Source organism: Grammomys surdaster, unplaced genomic scaffold, assembly GCF_004785775.1.
Source record: "Grammomys surdaster isolate TR1022 unplaced genomic scaffold, NIH_TR_1.0 129, whole genome shotgun sequence".
Taxonomy (NCBI): Eukaryota; Metazoa; Chordata; class Mammalia; order Rodentia; family Muridae; genus Grammomys; species Grammomys surdaster.
In genome coordinates, this window is record NW_021604587.1 from 21051612 (window position 1) to 21068649 (window position 17038).

General features: G+C 43.1%; 1 protein-coding gene across 2 annotated transcripts in view; it reads left to right on the forward strand.

Annotated features, from left to right (window-relative positions):
* The first annotated feature begins 16342 nt into the window (after nt 1-16342).
* Sppl2a (signal peptide peptidase like 2A) overlaps nt 16343-17038 on the forward strand; it is a 36045-nt gene continuing 35349 nt past the window's right edge. The window contains exon 1 of one of the 2 annotated variants that reach the window (XM_028756360.1): nt 16343-16629. In XM_028756360.1, the coding sequence (XP_028612193.1) occupies nt 16564-16629 (66 nt within the window). In that variant the 5' untranslated portion in view covers nt 16343-16563. The remainder of the gene's footprint in view (nt 16630-17038) is intronic. The other variant, XM_028756353.1, reaches the window with a different exon arrangement.

Consider the following 17038-nt stretch of genomic DNA (forward strand, 5'->3'; position numbering starts at 1 on the left):
CCCATTGTGGCCCTGGTGGGAACAGAGTGACATGGTTTCTGCTCCTGGGACCGGGCCCCAGTGTGAGCCTCCATGAGTGTGGATGGCTGCTGTGGACGGCTGCTGTGGACAGACGCTTGTTTGTGTAATGTACATCTTTTCACATTCCTCTGAGGAATGTGTTAACACTAATGACTCCATGATAATCTAACAGCCCAAGTCCAGGAGATAAAAGTGTGGCAAAATGGTAAAGGCTGGGACCTTCAGGACAGCCCTTAAGGCTATGGGAAAAAGCTCTAGATACATGAGTTTGAAAATATATAATTTCTCAACTATGCAAAATATAAGGATGTTGTAAGACTCTGCTGAGCCTTAGCTTGCTGGGGACTCCCTAAGTGAACCACATGGAACCAGGAGTCGATGTAAAAGCAAGAGGAATTTTATTGTTTCAGCTTGCTGGGGTCATCCTGCATCCAAAAGGAGAGGCAACCATGTACGGCTCATTCAGTGAGCTTTTTATACAGTTTTCAGGGCAGCAGCCATTAGGCACAATGTGATTGGCAGAACAGTTTGACTTTTTAAACTGATTGGTCTTTAGGGAATGAGGTGGCAAGGCCTTCCCTTGTCTGTGGATGGCCAACGGTTCATCCTATGGAATGTGTCTCCATCCGCAGGTCTGTTTCCGGCAAACCTCCCCAGCCTCCATGGTCTGAGGCATGTTAATTAGCCTCTCCCTTCCGGAGGGGCAAGTGTCCCATGACCTTGCCAAAGTTCCTGAGCTGACCTCTTCAATGTAATATGAATTATGAGGGGCTTCATGAATCTAAAGGAACAAAGGCAGCTGCATTAATAAGCCAGCTTGTCAGAAAGATACAAAGGCAGACAGATTCCTGAGTTCAAGGTCAGCCTGGGACAGAGTGAGGTTAGGCACAGGTGTGGTACAGATGGTAATTTCAGGGGAGGGTCCCACCAAACTAACTTACCATTTCTGCTTAACAAGGGCAGATAGATCACTGAATCCTTTTGCAATGTCAAAAAAAAAAATGCATGCTTGCTGTCTCTTAAGAATCGGAGGACTGGGGCTGCGGGATGCTGATTCATACGATAATCAAAAGGAAACCTGGAGTAAAAGACTGGATTGATCTGTAAAATAAAAGACCGGACATGTGTTCTGCAAGGGATGAGCTATCCAGAGAATTTCTTAGGATAAAAAGAGAAAACTGCTCGGAGAACTGACAGACACAGAGACTTGCACACACACAGAAACAGAGACAAACACAGACAGACAGACACACACACACACACTCAAGCACACACAAGCAAGCAGGACATGGACAGAGAGATCTCTTAGAATAGCAAGCAAGCAGAATAGAGACAGAGAAGTCTCCAGAGAGAAATCAGAACACAGAGGAACACAGAGAAAGCCGACTGGGAAAGCTGTATCAAGCAGCACACAGGTTGTTAGCCTGGATCCACAATTTGAGTTCAAATTGTTCTTTTCTATGCTCCCAGGCACTCCTTCTCTCAGAACCCTTCTCCATGTGGAGACTGGTCCTTGGCAAGAATCTTGCCCAGGTTGGCCCTGAACTCACTCTGTAGCCCAGGCAGGCCTTGAATTTGATAGTTCTCTGCCTCTTCCTCCTGAGAAGCTGAGAATACAAGCCTAAGAGTGACTTCAGTGTTCACAGGGGTCTTCCAGGCCCTTCCTGAGCTGCCTTTCTTTCCTTCTTGCCTTCAAGCATCAGAGTTTCTTCAACTCTTCTTTCTCATGCAGTCCCAGTGAAGAGATCTTTCTGGATTTTTTAAAATTGCCTCCAACCCAAGCCCTAAATTTCTGGTGATTATATTTTGTTGAGAAGAAAAGGGCAGTTGGGGGTGGGGGAAGCTACTAGGTTAAGACTTTATCCTTTGCTGTCCTGATAGCAGTCCAATGACTTTACAGACCCTAAGTCAATCAGTAACCAGAAATGACATGGTCTCCAAACATCCTCAAATATGGTGACTTTTCAGTACCTTCCTCTACTGTATTTTTAATCACATCACTTTCCAAGAATGAAAAACCTAAATGCTTTTATTGTACCAATTACATGTTGGGACACTGCTCCTTAAGAGATTTGTGTGGTTTATTTGGTCTGTCTGGTATTTCCTTTTTCTCACTCTATGAACTGAACTGAGACTCTTGCACAGGCTAGACCACAGAGGGTCTGAGGTGGGCATGGGAAAATGCTTATTTTTTGTTTCACTAAGATCCTAAGTAATTGTTATCTTCAGTAGAACTCCATCCCAACCCCACTCCATCTGATCCCCCTTCCTCCTCTCCCCTCTAAACCTGAAGAGCACCTCCAGGTCAGAGAAAAGAAAGTGGACAACCTATTAGGCAAATAAAGGCAAAGAAATTTATGTAGGATTCTTCTGTCCATCATTCTCTGTTTCTTCCCAAATAACAAAGAAACATGTCCTCGGTGTGAGCCTGTTTTAGTGTGTGTGTGTGTTTTGTGTGTGTATGTGTGTGTGTTGTTTTGCTCTTTAGTGATGATGATGAGGAAGAGGAGGGGGATAATGAGTCTCAGAGCTTCCCACATGTTTCCGAAGAAACTTATTTTAAAAATTTTTTATTGGATATTTTCTTTACTTACATTTCAATTGTTTTCCCCTTTCTAGATCTCCCCTTCTGAAATCCCCTATCCTACCCCCTCCCCTGCCTCTATGAAGGTGCTCCCCACCCACCCACCCACCCACTCCCACCTTCTGGCCCTGGCATTCCCCTACACTGGGGCATCGAACACCCTCAGGCCCAAGGGCCTCTCTTCCCACTGATGTCCAACAAGGTCATCCTTTGCCACACATGTGGATGGAGCCATGGGTCCCTCCATGTGTACTCCTTGATTGGTGGTCCAGGCCCCGGGGGATCCGGAGGGTCTGGCCACTTGACATTGTTGCTCCCTCCATGGGGCTGCAAACCCCCTCAGCTCCTTCAGTACCTTCTCCAACTCCTCCACTGGGGACCCTGCCCTCAGTCCAATGGTTGGCTGCAAACATCTGCCTCTGTATTTGTCAGACTCTGGCAGAGCCTCTCAGGAGACAGCCATATCAGACTCCTGTCAGCAACCACTTCCCAGCATCCACAATACCATCCTGGTTTGGTGACTGTATATGGGATGGATCCCCAGGTCGGGCAGTCTCTGGATGGCCTTTCCTTCAGTCTCTGCTCCACATGTTGTTTCCATATTTCCTCCTGTGAATATTTTGTTCCCCCCTCCTAAGAAGGATTGAAGCATCCACACTTTGGTTTTCCTGCTTCTTGGGCTTCATATGGTCTGTGAATTGAATCTTGGGTATTACGAACTTTTGGGCTAATATCCACTTATCAGTGAGTGCATACCATGTGTGTTCTTTTGTGACTGAGTTACCTCACTCAGGATGATATTTCCAAGTTCTATCCATTTGCCTGTGCATTTCATGAAGTCATTGTTTTTAATAGCTGAGCAGTATTCTATAGTGTAAATGTACCACATTTTCTGTATCCATTCCTCTGTTGAAGGACATCTGGGCTGTTTCCAGCTTCTGGCTATTATAAATATGGCTGCTATGAACATAGTGGAACATGTGTTCTTATTATATATTGGAGCATCTTCTGGGTGTATACCCCTGAAAAACTTCTTAACACTAAATCTACAGTTCAGCACTAAGTGAAGATCTATATTTATTTATTTATTTATTTAGTTAGTTAGTTAGTTAGTTTTAATTTACTTTTTTTATAGAATAGAGTTTATTAAGGGCATGTGGAGGGGGAGTTAAGAGGGTAGTAGAGGCACAGAAAGAGAGCAGAGAAGTAGGGGAGTAGAGGCCGGCCATGAGCACGTGGAAAGAGGGGGCGAAAGGAATGGTGAGAGAGAGAGGAGGGGCGAGGGGACAGAGTGGGAGCAAGAAGGTAAGAGACTAAGTGGAATTTACTTTTTTTTTTTTACTTATTTACTTTACATCCTGCTCATTGCCCACCTCCCAGTTATACCCTCCCTCAATCCTTCCCCTATTCCCCTCCCTTCTTCTCTGAGTGGGTGCCTCCATGAGGTATTCCTCTCACCCTGACATTTCAAGTCTCTGAGCAGCTAGGTGCTTCCTCTCCCACTGAGGGCAGACAAGGCAGCCCAGCAAGTAGAACATATCCCATGGACAGGCCACAGCTTTTGGGATAGCACCCCCACTCCAGTTGTCTGGGACTTACATCAAGACCAAGCTGCACATCTATTACATATGAGCAGGGAGGCCTAGGTCCAGCCTGGGCATGTTCTTTGGTTGATGGTTCAGATGCTGAGAGTCCCAAGGGTCCAGGTTAGTTGACTCCATTGGTCTTCTTGTGGAGTTCCCATCCCCTTCAGGGCCTTCAATTCTTCCTCCTATTCTTCCATAAGAGTCCCCAACCTCCATCCACTGTTTGGCTGTGGCTGTCTGTATCTGGAAGACCTGTATTTAATATGGCCTCACAGTAGCATCAATTCTTTAACCCAAACCTATAAAAATAACCTTCAAAGAACAGAATACTTAGGAGAGTGTGTAAAAATGTATTAATGCATAACTATGTCTACACTGCACTAAGTACTGAGGATAATATGAACAGTAAGGAAGACACATCTTCTCCTGCAGTCTCCTGAGAACTCTGAGACAGTGGTTGTGAGTGCTTCCAGAGGAGGAGCAGTTCTCAGAGTGTCGAAAGGAGCAGTAAGAATTATCTAGATTAAGGAATAGACGATGGTTTCAGGTATACTTGTGTACAACTTACTCTTAGCAGTCTGAGGCAGAGACAGGCAGATCTCTGTGAGTTCTAAGACAGGCTGATTCATACAAGGAGTTATAGGGCACCCAAAGCTACTCGGTGAGATCCTGTCTCAGAAAAACAAAACAAAACAAACAAACAAAAAAGAGAAAAGAAAAAAGTACAAAGTACCAAAAACCATAGACTACCCAACAAAAACCCCAGTGTCAGACACAGGAAACCTCATTTGAGTTTAACCTCATTTGAGGAAACCTCAGAGGAATTCAAGAGACTTCAAAAACAGTGTAAGCTATTGCTATTGTCCTTGGTGTTGTGTTTTATAAAGAAGAAAAAGAAGCCAGGGATATGTTTGGTGGAAGTGCGGTATGGTGTAGGGAAAGGGGGTGACTCTGAGAGTCCATGCTGAGGCATCCCTTCTCCTGAGGTACCAGCCACACAACTGTATAGTATAGATTAGAGTTTATTTAGTGGATGGGGAGGTGAGTTGAGGGGGTAGTAGAGACAGAGACAGGCAGAGAGTGGGGGAGGGAAGGAGAGAGAGAGAAGAGTAGTAGAGGCTGGCCATGAGAGAGGGAGGAGGGAAACGAGGAGAGAGGGGACAGAGGGGGAAGAGGATAAGAGAGCAAGAGAAGAGCAAGAGAGTGAGGAGGGGGCCAGTAGGCCCCCCTTTTTTTTCCGAGACAGACAGGGTTTCTCTGTGTAGCCCTGGCTATCCTGAAACTCATTCTGTAGACCAGGCTGGCCTTGAACTCAGAAATCCACCTGCTTCTGCCTCCCAAGTGCTGGGATTAAAGGCGTGTGCCACCACTGCCCGCCCCAGCAGCCCCTTTTATAGCGAGTCAGGCACATCTGGCTGTTGCCAGGAAACTGTGGAGGCAGAGCCTAAAGTGCCAACACTTGGTGTCTTCCAGAGATTGAAAGAAAGAAAGGCCCTGTAGTTGAAGACGTCACATACTTCAGCCCCAGGACTTGGAAGAATTGAGCTACAACTGCTCTCGAAGCCATTTTCCTGAAGACTAACTCTCATAGAATCAGAAGGAGCTATGGAAGCAGCCAGGAGAGGAAAGCCACCAATAGTTCTAACCAGTTGTGAAGCCTGCAAACCACAGCATGGCAAGATATCCTGAAAGGTGTAGGGGTAACCAACAGCTTTCTAACAGGACTCAAGGCCTGCTCAGTAGGAGGGAATTCATTTTTGGTATTGAAAACCTAGCTAGGTACCCATAGCTGATGATGTCATAAACCCTACTGCCATTTCCCTATACCAATACAATTTATAACTGCATTCTACTTTTTAAAAAAGATTTTATTTATTTATTTTATGTATATGAGTATGCTGTCTTTAGACACACCAGAAGAGAGCATAGGATTCAATTACAAATGGTTGTGAGCTGTCATGTGATTGGTGGAAATTGAACTCATGACCTCCAGAGGTCTCAAGTTCAATTCCTAGAGCCTATAGGGCAGCTCAGAACTGTCTCTTAAGTCCAATTCCAGGGCATCTAATGCCTTCTTAAACATATAGATGTGCAGACAAAATACCCATTCACATAAAATTAATTTAAAAAAATTTAAAAAAAAAAGAAATAGGTAGTGGAAACAGAGACAGCTGCTGGTTCAACAATAAAACTTTGTAGTTTGTTTTAGATGCTTTTGGGACTGAGCAAGGTGGGACATGCCTTTAATCTCAGTACTCAGAAGGGAGAGGCAGGCAGTTGTTGGTCAATCTGGTCTACATTCCTAGTTCCAGACCAACCATTACTACATAGTAAGACCCTGAACAGTAACAATAAAAAGCATGCTTTTAGGTCAGGCAATGGTGGTGTACACCTTTATATACTAGCACTCAAGGGGCAGAGGCAGGTGCGTCTCTGAGTTGGAGGCCAGCCCGATCTAAAGAGTGAGTTCCAGGGAAGCCAGGGCCCAGGGATACACAAAGAAACCCTGTCTGGAAAAACAAAACAGACCCCCCCCCCAAAAAAATGAAAACAAAAACAAAAAGCAAACCCCAAAGCTTTTCGTTTTAAATAAATATAGACAACAAATTATAGTATATTCATAAATGTTGTATATTTATAAAATGGAATAGTGAAAATTGCCCGTCTACAGCTCTGGGCAACCATGTGGATGAATTTTACAGATGCACTGACAGGAAGCAAAAGACAAGGTGGATGGTCTGACTATTTGAAGTGTCAGAGAGGAGACTGGATGAAACTGGTGCTGAGGGAAGTTGGGACCACTGGGAGGCAAACACTGGCAAGGAATTCAGATTCTTTTTTTTCTTCCTTTCATTTGATCTCCCGTTTTATTCTTTGCTGATGGGATTGAGGCCAGGCCCTCACCCAAGTCTGCTTTACAGTTGAGACATTATTTTGTGAAAGTCTGCTCAGTTTCTGCATACTTACCACAGCTTACACTACATAGACCCTCCTGCCTTTAAATATGTAAATACTGTTGGTTAGTGATCAAATGCATCTCCCACCCCCTACTTCTTGAGATTCACTTTTCCATTAGTGATTTTCTTTTACATATTTTAATTAATTACATTTATCTTTCCATAATTCCATACATGAAGAGCATGCTGCTTTCTCTCACGCTCCACTGTTTCTTACCTCTGCCTCCCCCAACCCCCGTGTATCATTCTCCCACACACACTCTACAAACACAGTTCTCACATTTATGCTCTTTCCTGTACTGTGACCCACTGGGTTAATCACAGCCTGTGTGACACGGGTTTGAAACCACCCATTGTAAACTTTAAGTCTGCATCTCATGACACTGAGTCATCTCGGAAAAAAAAACAACAAACTTTTTTTTCCATTTAAATTGGTGTTCCTGTCTTAGCTGATGACCGTCTATACTCAGTGACCCAGTTGCTCAGCAACACCTGGACTCGGCAGTTATATCATATAGTCCTATACTGTCCTGACCTCTGGCATGTCCACCTGACACAGAATGGCAGATGTAAGTTAATGATAAATGAGAAAAAGGAGGGGTTGGCTGGTAATATCAAGGCTTGTTAATGAGGAAATATAGTTATATGGATTGTATTTTCAACAAAGAAGTTCAAGAAGGGGTCAGCCTATACATTATTATGAAGCTCATAGTCTTGCCAACTTAGACAATTGATAATACTGATTTAACTTAATTTATCTCAAACCTTGGGAGGCTGGAGTAGGAGGATTGTTAGTTAGTTCCAGACCAGGGCTACATAGTGACTTCTAGGTTGAGCTATAAAGCAAGACCCTAACTCAACCACAAAATAATGTTACTTATTTGTATGAACTGGTGATAATATAGATTCTAGTTAGATGAGCATTGAACATATGTCTCATCCACTTCCAGTGTAATTGGGGCTGTTATGTGAACTGCACTGGGAGTCAAAACCGAGTCTACCCTGAGCAAGCAGCAGTTCATGGAGTGTTAGTAAATTGAGCAGAAGTTTCTCAAAAGTATCTTCATTCAGCTGGTCATGGTGGCACATACCTTTAATTCCAGCACTCAGGAGGCAGATGCAGATAGATCTTTGTGGGTTCTAGCCAGCCTGGTCTACAGAGTGAGTTCCAGGATAGCCAGGGCTACTCAGAGAAACCCTGTCTCGAAAATGAAATCAAAACAAAGGTATCTTCGTTCTTCAAAAGGCACTTGACTGCCTTTACTTGCTTTGAGTGATAGCTTATTAATTTGGAAGTTCCTATCAGTATGAAATGAGTTTTAGAAGCCTAGAGAGGTCTTTAACACAACCAAGAGACAGGACTGCAGTGTCCACCCAGAAAACTATGTAAATTCACTTGGAGTCAGAGAGAGATTTGGGCAACACACAAGTCAATCTGCTATACCTGAGGAGTCCAGGACTTTCATTTCTACACTAAAGCCAACCAACGCACCTTGCAGCCACGTTGATTCATGCAGACAGTAACACCTCTGCTTATGCCTTGATGATAAGATCAACAGAACTCCAGCCAGCAATAGATTATTCCCATCTTAAAGTAATTAACTCAAGAGCTGGAGAGATGGTCGGCAGGTAAGAGAACTTGCTGGTATTGCAGAAGACTCAGGTTTGGTTCCCAGCACCCACATGGCAGCTTACATGTGTAATTACCATCTGTAATTCTAGTTCTAGGGGTCTGATGCCCTCCTCTGACTTTCGCAGACAACAACATACATGTGCTGTACATACAGACATACAAGGAAACATTTATACACATAAAACAAAATTACATATTTTTAAAAATTAAAACAGACTATTCATAGAAACCAAGATATAGGTGTCTACACAAATCTTTATAGCACTGTCTTATCCATGAGGTTATATTTATAACTAGTATAAAAATGTTCCAGAAGGTGGAAAACCAAGATTTTATTAGGACTTACTTGGTGACTTAAAACTCTTTAAAAGCTGTCTAACTAATCCTGAGGACTGAAAAATCACCTTAACATTAAATCAGAAAATTGCAGCTTTGTCCTTATTATCAACAAAGAGGTGTGTGTGTGTGTGTGTGTGTGTGTGTGTGTGTGTGTTGGGGTGCTGGGGATCAAATACAGGACCTTGTGCTTGGTATACAAGTTGAATTTCATCACCAGCTTAACTCTTGGACTTTCAAAGTCAAGTCCAAACTGGAGTGCAGATAAAGAGCAAGAAAAAAAATATTCAAACTAATTTTGTTTGAAGTGAAATCCAGCTATTCCAGAGAAGGTTATACTACCTATGCTTTAGAAGATACTTCAGAGGTAATTTTGTCAAATTCAAAAGTTCTGAAATCTACAATATTTATTAGTCAAAGCTTTTTAACCTGCTAAAGATTCATCGAGAATCTATAGTAACATACATAGGAATAGAAATGACTATAATTTTAGTTCCTTCTCCATGTCTTACTGTGAGATTTCTTTTTCTTCTTCTTTTTTTTTTTTTTTTTGGTTTTTAAAGACAGGGTTTCTCTGTGTAGCCCTGGCTGTCCTGGAACTCACTCTGTAGACCAGGCTAGCCTCGAACTCAGAAATCTGCCTGCTTCTGCCTCCCAAGTGCTGGGATTAAAGGCGTGTGCCACCACTGCCCAGCGCTGTGAGATTTCATATGCATAATTTCCCACTCAATTTTCTTATCTGACAAAAAACAACAGCAACAAAAAGGAGGAGATGTTGAAGAAATGAATCGGTTATTAAAAGTGCTGGCTGCTCTCCCACAGGATCCGAGCTGGACTCCAACGTAGTGGTTCACTGTGATCATAGTGGTTCATCTGTAACTCTGGAATCTCAGGGGATTCATAACCTCTTTTCATCTCCATGGGCACATGTGATGCACAGACATACAAGCAGACAAAACACCCATACTGCTTCAAACTGCACAGTTTTCTGATCAACCTGACTTGGGCAACAGGGAACCAAGAACCAACAGACACAGGATACACACATGGAAAATCTGGCGTTGGGTGGAGGGTGTGCTCTGATGGAGATTAGCCAGCCTCTAGGAAACTCAGTGTTTATTCTATACAGCTGAAGTAGACTCAGGTTACCTAACCTCACTAGTGGGTTTCTGTAGGGGAGCAGTCTCAGGCTACAGTCATCTCTTGGGAGGAAGCATTGGTTGCTACTTCTTACACAGCCTGTCAACATCTGTGCTACAGGATATTTGATTACTGTACATAGAAAACCTAATTGTTAGCAAAATATGAAAGCCTAGATACTGTGTTTGTCAGGTGCAGTTAGGTATGTTCTGAAGAGATAGATGCTCAGGTGTGGCTCTAAAAGCCTCCATAGATAAGAATGCTAAAGAATGGAAAGTTCCAGCCTATTTTAAGGCAAGTTGCTTGGGAGAGAGGTCTTGTAGTCTTTGCTCTACGAGCCCAGGTAAAGTCAGCTGGATGGCCTTGAGCTACCCCACTGTTTATGTGGTGAAATGGTCTAGCCCTTGTCTTGGACAACCTCTGCCCCCATGGCAGTGACATGGTTCAGCCTGCCAAGGGCATAAGGGAGGAGCTAGAGACTTCTTTGACATTTGAGAGCTCTCTCTTTTGGATTGGAAGAGTCTTATGGAAGGAGCTCCAGATGAGATAGGAATCCTCTCTTCGGGCTTTGTAGGGACAACAGAAAAGCAGCTGGCAGGACACAGGAAAACAATATTCAAGGAGAGAAAGCTAAGAAGCTCTCTTGGGATCTTTTAGGAGCTCAAGAGAAATGTAGACTAGCTCAGTAGATGACACAGAAAGAAAGAGATTTCTAAAGACCTAGCAGTTTACTGGCAGAATTAGTCTTGTAAATATTTTGTATATAGCTAAGAAAATAAAGTAATATCACTGAGCTAGCAGGTTTTTACTTTGTCTTCTGCCTCCTATGTCTTTATTGCTATAAATATTAGCTAAAAGGATAAATATTACTTATCTGTGCTCAGATCAGGGCCTTGCAATTCCCTTGGCTCTGAGGCACTGGAATCTGTAACATGGCTGTGTTTCTGTCAACTCTACACTTGGGACTTTGTCTACTCTCCATACCCATATGCGTAACATAAATAAAAAATTATCTTTAAAATAAGAGTAATAATTTACCTCATGGAATTGGTTTAAATGCATTAAACCAGCTAATATATAAAGATTCTTAACAAAAAAAAAATTAGTGAATGCCAGCTTAAATAACAAAGCAAAACAGCCAGGCATAGGGCTCATGGCAGTGATCCCATTCAAGGAAGCCAAGCAGGAGAATGGCTCTACGTTCCAGTCTAGCCCAGGCTACAGAGTAAGACCCTGACTCAAAAACCAAAATAAAACAAAAACCAGCTGGTAAGATTTTGTTAAGCATTTCATGGCTTTGCATTCATTAAGTGGCCTCATTTATCTACTAGGAATGTATTTCAATTGGTAGAGATCTTGCCCAGCATGAATGAAACCCTGGGTTGGATCCCAAGCAGGACATAAAACATGGCAAGGTGGCTCCAGCTGGCCAGAAATCGAAGTAACTCAAGAGACAGAGGAGGGAGGATCATAAGTTCAAGGTTATTCTTGGCTTCATAACAAGTTGGAAAACAGCTTGAGATATATAATACTATACCTTAAAGAGGGCAGGAAGGGGAGTTCCTTTGTTAAGAGTGTAAAGATTCCTAAGCTAAGGCTGGAGAGACATCTCAGTGGTTAAGAGTTAGATTCCTGTTTTGGGACACCCACAACTAAGTGCTTGTAATTGCAGCCCTAGGGGATGCGACACCTTTTTCTGGCTTCCCGGGACATACACACAAATGGCATGCAATGATAGACTCATATATATATGCATAAATAAAAAACCTTAAAACAACAAATCCAACCAACCAACCAACCAACCAACCAACCAACGATTCCTAGGCAGGGTGACAGAATCCCAAATCTGTCTGTCCATCAGCTTGAGCCCCCTGCTGCTTTCGCCCATGTGGTATGGGAAGCATCTTCTCCTTTCTGTCTACTGAATGCTTCTTTTTTAGGATTCTTTGTGACTGACTGAATATTCCAACCTACCTCTAACAGAGGAAGCACCTACTATTTCATTGATATAATTCCGAAGGGAAGAAGACAGCTCTATCCAGGGAGCAATGAATCTGTGTGAGCAAGAAAACTGAGCTCACAGTGACAAAAACATTGTTGGCAGCTTGTCTCATGTCTGGTCATGCCTGTGAACCAGGAAGCATCATGTGCTCAGCTCAGGGAGAATTTATGTCTCACAGACAAGTGTCAGAGAGGCAAGCTTGACAGAAGCCAGACAAGCTCTGCCACAAAGGAGTGCTGGGAAGCTCTGAGCTGCTATTTTACCAGGCAGCAAGATAATGACTGGGTCTGAGTACTAAGTAATCACTGAAACCATGGTGCTTTGCTTTGTCTCATGAAAGTCGTATTCAGCAGTGAAGACACACAGGCACACATGCATATATAACCCCAACAACACAGTCACCATATTGCAATTGGGGAAAATTTGGCAATTCCATGTCTGGGCACATAGCCAAGTTGAAATTAATGTATCAAAGAGATGTTTGGACTCCCATTTTCACCGAAGCATTATTCTCAATAGCCAAGAACTGGAAACAACCAAAATACCTGAAACAGCATAGGGATGAATTTTCTGGATAGGATTCTGTAACACAGGAGATAATCCGAAGAATTGACTAAAGGGATTATAGGAATTTAAGAAATAGCCACCAGTGAGTAGCCAGCCTATACTATAGGCCTAATAGACTGGGGAAAAAATCTTTGCCAACTATACATGACACAGAGAATTAATATCCAGGTTATATAAAGAACTGTAAAAATTAAATACCAAGAACCAGATTATATAATGAATGGCTAGACTAAAGACGCAAACAGTCCAACTGATACTTGAAAGTGTTCAACATCCCAAACTTCTTTGAGATTCTTTCAGGCAGGTGTAGTGGTACATGCCTTTAATCTCAGCACTCAGGAGGCAGAAGCAAGTAGACCTTTGTGAGTTCAAAGCTAGACTGGTCTACAAAGTGAGTTCCAGGACAGAAAGAGTTACAGAATGAGACTCTGTTTCAGAGATTCTGTTTCACCCCAGCCAGATGACTGCCATCAAGAAAACAAACAATAACAAATTCTGGGAGTGGAGGAAGAGGATTCATTATGGGTAGGAATGTAAATTTGTATAACCATCATTAAAGTCAAGGGTGATGTTACTCAAAAACTGAAAGCGGGTCTATCATACCATGCAGGTGTACCACACTGGGGTATATGACCAAGGGAGTCTAGGTCAACATACCACTAACAGCCAGGAAATGTCCATCAAAAGAAAAACAGATAAAGAATATGTGAAGCATATACGCGATGGAAGATGGAATTTTTTGCATTATAAAACCATGCACTTGCTGACAAATGGATGCAATTGGAAATCAGTATATTAAGTGAAACAAGCCAGACACAGAAAGACAAATACCGAATGCTTTCATCACACTTGGAACCGGGATTTTAAATTATACATATGTATACATATTATACACGCTTATGTAGTATGCATATACATGAAAAAGAGAAACAAAATGCATATAACAAATCAATGGCTTTTGAAATATGTTATAGACACAATAGAAATTGATTCAGCCTTTACAAAAGAGGAAATTCTATCGTTGCCCTCATGGATGAACATAGACAACATTACAGGTGCCTCCCCTTACAGATATTGTCACCTCAACCCTAGCCATTGAGGACCAAGCCTTCAAGCACATGAGCCTTTCAGGGACAAATTACATCCAACCACAGCAGGTTGCTTATAGTTTGAAAATGTCACAGAGCCACTTAGACCTTCGTGGACTCATCTTCACAAACATTTTCTTTCATTTCTCTTGAGTACATAACTAAAGGGAATGGCTGTGTTGTACAGTAGAATATGATTAACTGTACAAGAAAATGCCCGTTTGTGAAACTGGTTGCACTACTTTACATCTCCACCAGAATTCTGGCTCTTCCACATCCCTACCAATGTTTGGTGATGTAATTTTCATTCCATCCCTTCTTGTAAGTACATGCTACTTGCACATTCCTTTTAAAGTTTCTGGACTTTTTATCGAATAATAAGAGTTCTTTATATATGTGTATATCTGTATCTGTATGTAGATGTTTTACGATTGTCTTCTCCCAACCTACAGTGGCCTTCATTCCTTTAAGACTACTATCTTCCAGGGGCAGGAGAGATGGCTCTGTCATTAAGAGCACTGGCTGCTCTTGAGGTGATGGACCTGGGTTCAATTCCCAGCACCCACATGGCTGCTTATAATCACCTATAACTCCAGTTCTGGGGGTCTGGTGCCCCTTTCTGAACTCTGTAGACACTTGTATACACATGGCAGATATAAGCTCATGTAGGTGTCTGTGAAAGTACACACATAAATAAATATTTTTTAAAAAGAGAATATCTTTCAAAGAACAGAGGTTTTTATTTTGGTGAAGTCAATTTATTGATTTTATTATTGCATAGTTTTCCCTTTTAGTGTCCTATTTTAGGAATCTTCATCCAACAAAAAGCCCTTAAGAGTCTTTACAAATGTTTCCCTGAGACAACTTAGAAGTTCAGGTCTTTTTTTTTTCTTTTTTTTAAGGTCAGGTCTTATGTTTAGGAGTAAGATCTATTTTGAGCTACATTTAGATAACAGTATGAGGTCTCTGGCATGTTGAGGGCCCATTCTCTGATTCTCTGATTCAACAAGTTTGGATGGTGATGCTGAAACTGCAGAATCAGGGGCTGTGGTCCAAGCCTGCACTCTGAAACACTAAATAACAAAAGGTTTTCAAGCTTAGCTGTATATTAAACCTGGAAATGTGTTTAAAATCCAGATATATTGGTCTCATCCAGATGAGCAAGTATCTAGGATCCCGGTGGAGAGAGGAGACCAGCTTAAACATCAGTGTCCTAGAAGGTTTCTAAAAGTGGCTGAGAGTAAATACAGCAATGTCATGACAGGCATTTTCTGTCTGGGGAGCTCTTTAGGGCTGGTAGGGTTACAAATAGATTGAAACTGGGCCACAAGTAGAAGCCAGGGGATAGAAAACTACAGAAACAGCCCACGCAGAACTGTGGGAGCGCTTCCTTCAGGAATCCCCCAACGCAGAGGAGGAAGTCTCAAGTTCCAAGCTGTGAGATCCATTTCCCCCTCTGCATCTTCTCATTCTCCATCCCTCCCAACTTCAGCCAAGGTCCTGTTCTGTAGTTCTGTAGTTGCCTCCCTTGGCTTTCAGACTAAAGCTTCCTTTCTGGAAGTCGATTCCCTCTTTGCCTAGCTGAAATTAACTTGCACAGAAATTAATAGTCAGTTATACTTGGCTAGGGCTGGTGTTTTCTTTTTTCTTCCTAATGCCCTATTTTTACCTCCCTTTGATTCTTGTGAAAGGTCGCTTTGTAACAGTGTTTGCTCACACATCTTTAGTCCTTGCTATGTCCCTCCCTTAAGGTAACAGGAACACTGTCGTACTCAGTGTATGGTGTTAAATAGTCATCCAACAAATATTTGATGACCTAGTATACACTGGATATTTTATGTGTAAGGACACAGCAGTCAACGAAGCAAAGAGGGATCCTTCCATTAATTGGATAGCATGTGATGAGTATAAGAAAATGGGGAAAAAATTAGGCATGGTGGCTTATGCCTTTAGTCTCAGGGCTTGGGAGACAGATACAGGCAGATCTCTTGAGTTCTAGGCTATGATCTATTTAGTGAGTTCAAAGTACTAGTCAAGGATATGTCTCAAAAAAAGCAACAACAACAATAACAACAACCAAAAAAGGCTATGAGGATTACAAATAAATCATAGTATGAACGTAAATTTAGGGCTACTTAAGATTAAATGTACTAGGAAACTCTCTTTAGGGAAGAAGTGTTAAGTAAGCCAATAAGGGAACACCAAGAGTGTATTCTCCAGAGACTGCCCGCCTAAAGGGTCTGTGGCCCTTAACGAGTGGGACAGTAGAGAAGCTAAGGACAGAAAAGACTGGGGTGAGATGACATAAACTTTGCAGCAGAGAAAGAGTTTTGACTTGTGCTCCAAGTGTGGCGAGGGACCTTGTATGGTTTAGGTCTTTACGAAGCTCTCTCCGAGGCTACGTGGCAGAGGCCTGAAAGGAAACTGAAACCCGAAGCTCTAGTGGCTTGGAATGGGCGTTGGCTGCAGTTAGGGGGAACTGAACGAGAACCCGGGATTTACGCAGCTAAAAATGCTCTGCCAGGAGCTGACAGTCCCCAGAGTCTCAGCCCAGCGTTCCGCGGGAGGGACCGGAAGAGGAAGTCGGAGCTGCACCCTAGAGGTCCGGGTGCCGCCAGCGCAGTCTGCGCCTAGCTGCCCGCCCGTGGGATGGGGCTGCTGTATTCGCTGCACTCTCTGGCTGCTGCCCTGCTCTGGAGCTGCCTGCTCAGACTGGTGAGAGCCGTACTCCCCTCCCCTCCGCTTTTCCCTCCCCTTCCTCCCTCTTCCTCCCCCTCCCCCTCCATCCCTTCCTCTCCCTCTTCCCCCCTCCCGATTTCCCTCATCCCTCCTCCTTCTCCTCCTCCCCCTTCCTTTCCTTCCAACCCAGCTTCCCATTCTCCCTCTGCCCGGGCCCTGTTAACTGCGTTCATCCTTGAGTCCCGGCATTCCTCACCTGCCCCCCAGCCCCCGTAATCCTGCGAAATGCCCAACCCCTGGAAGAAACCTGCGGGGCGGGGGTAGGAGTGGGCGGTGTGGGTGGGGAGCTTCCTCCTTCTTGGTCCTGGAGTCTCTATAATTTTTCACCGTGTTGACATGTTTTCTTTTTAATTCAAAGAATTCACTTTTGTGCGTATCTGTGTAG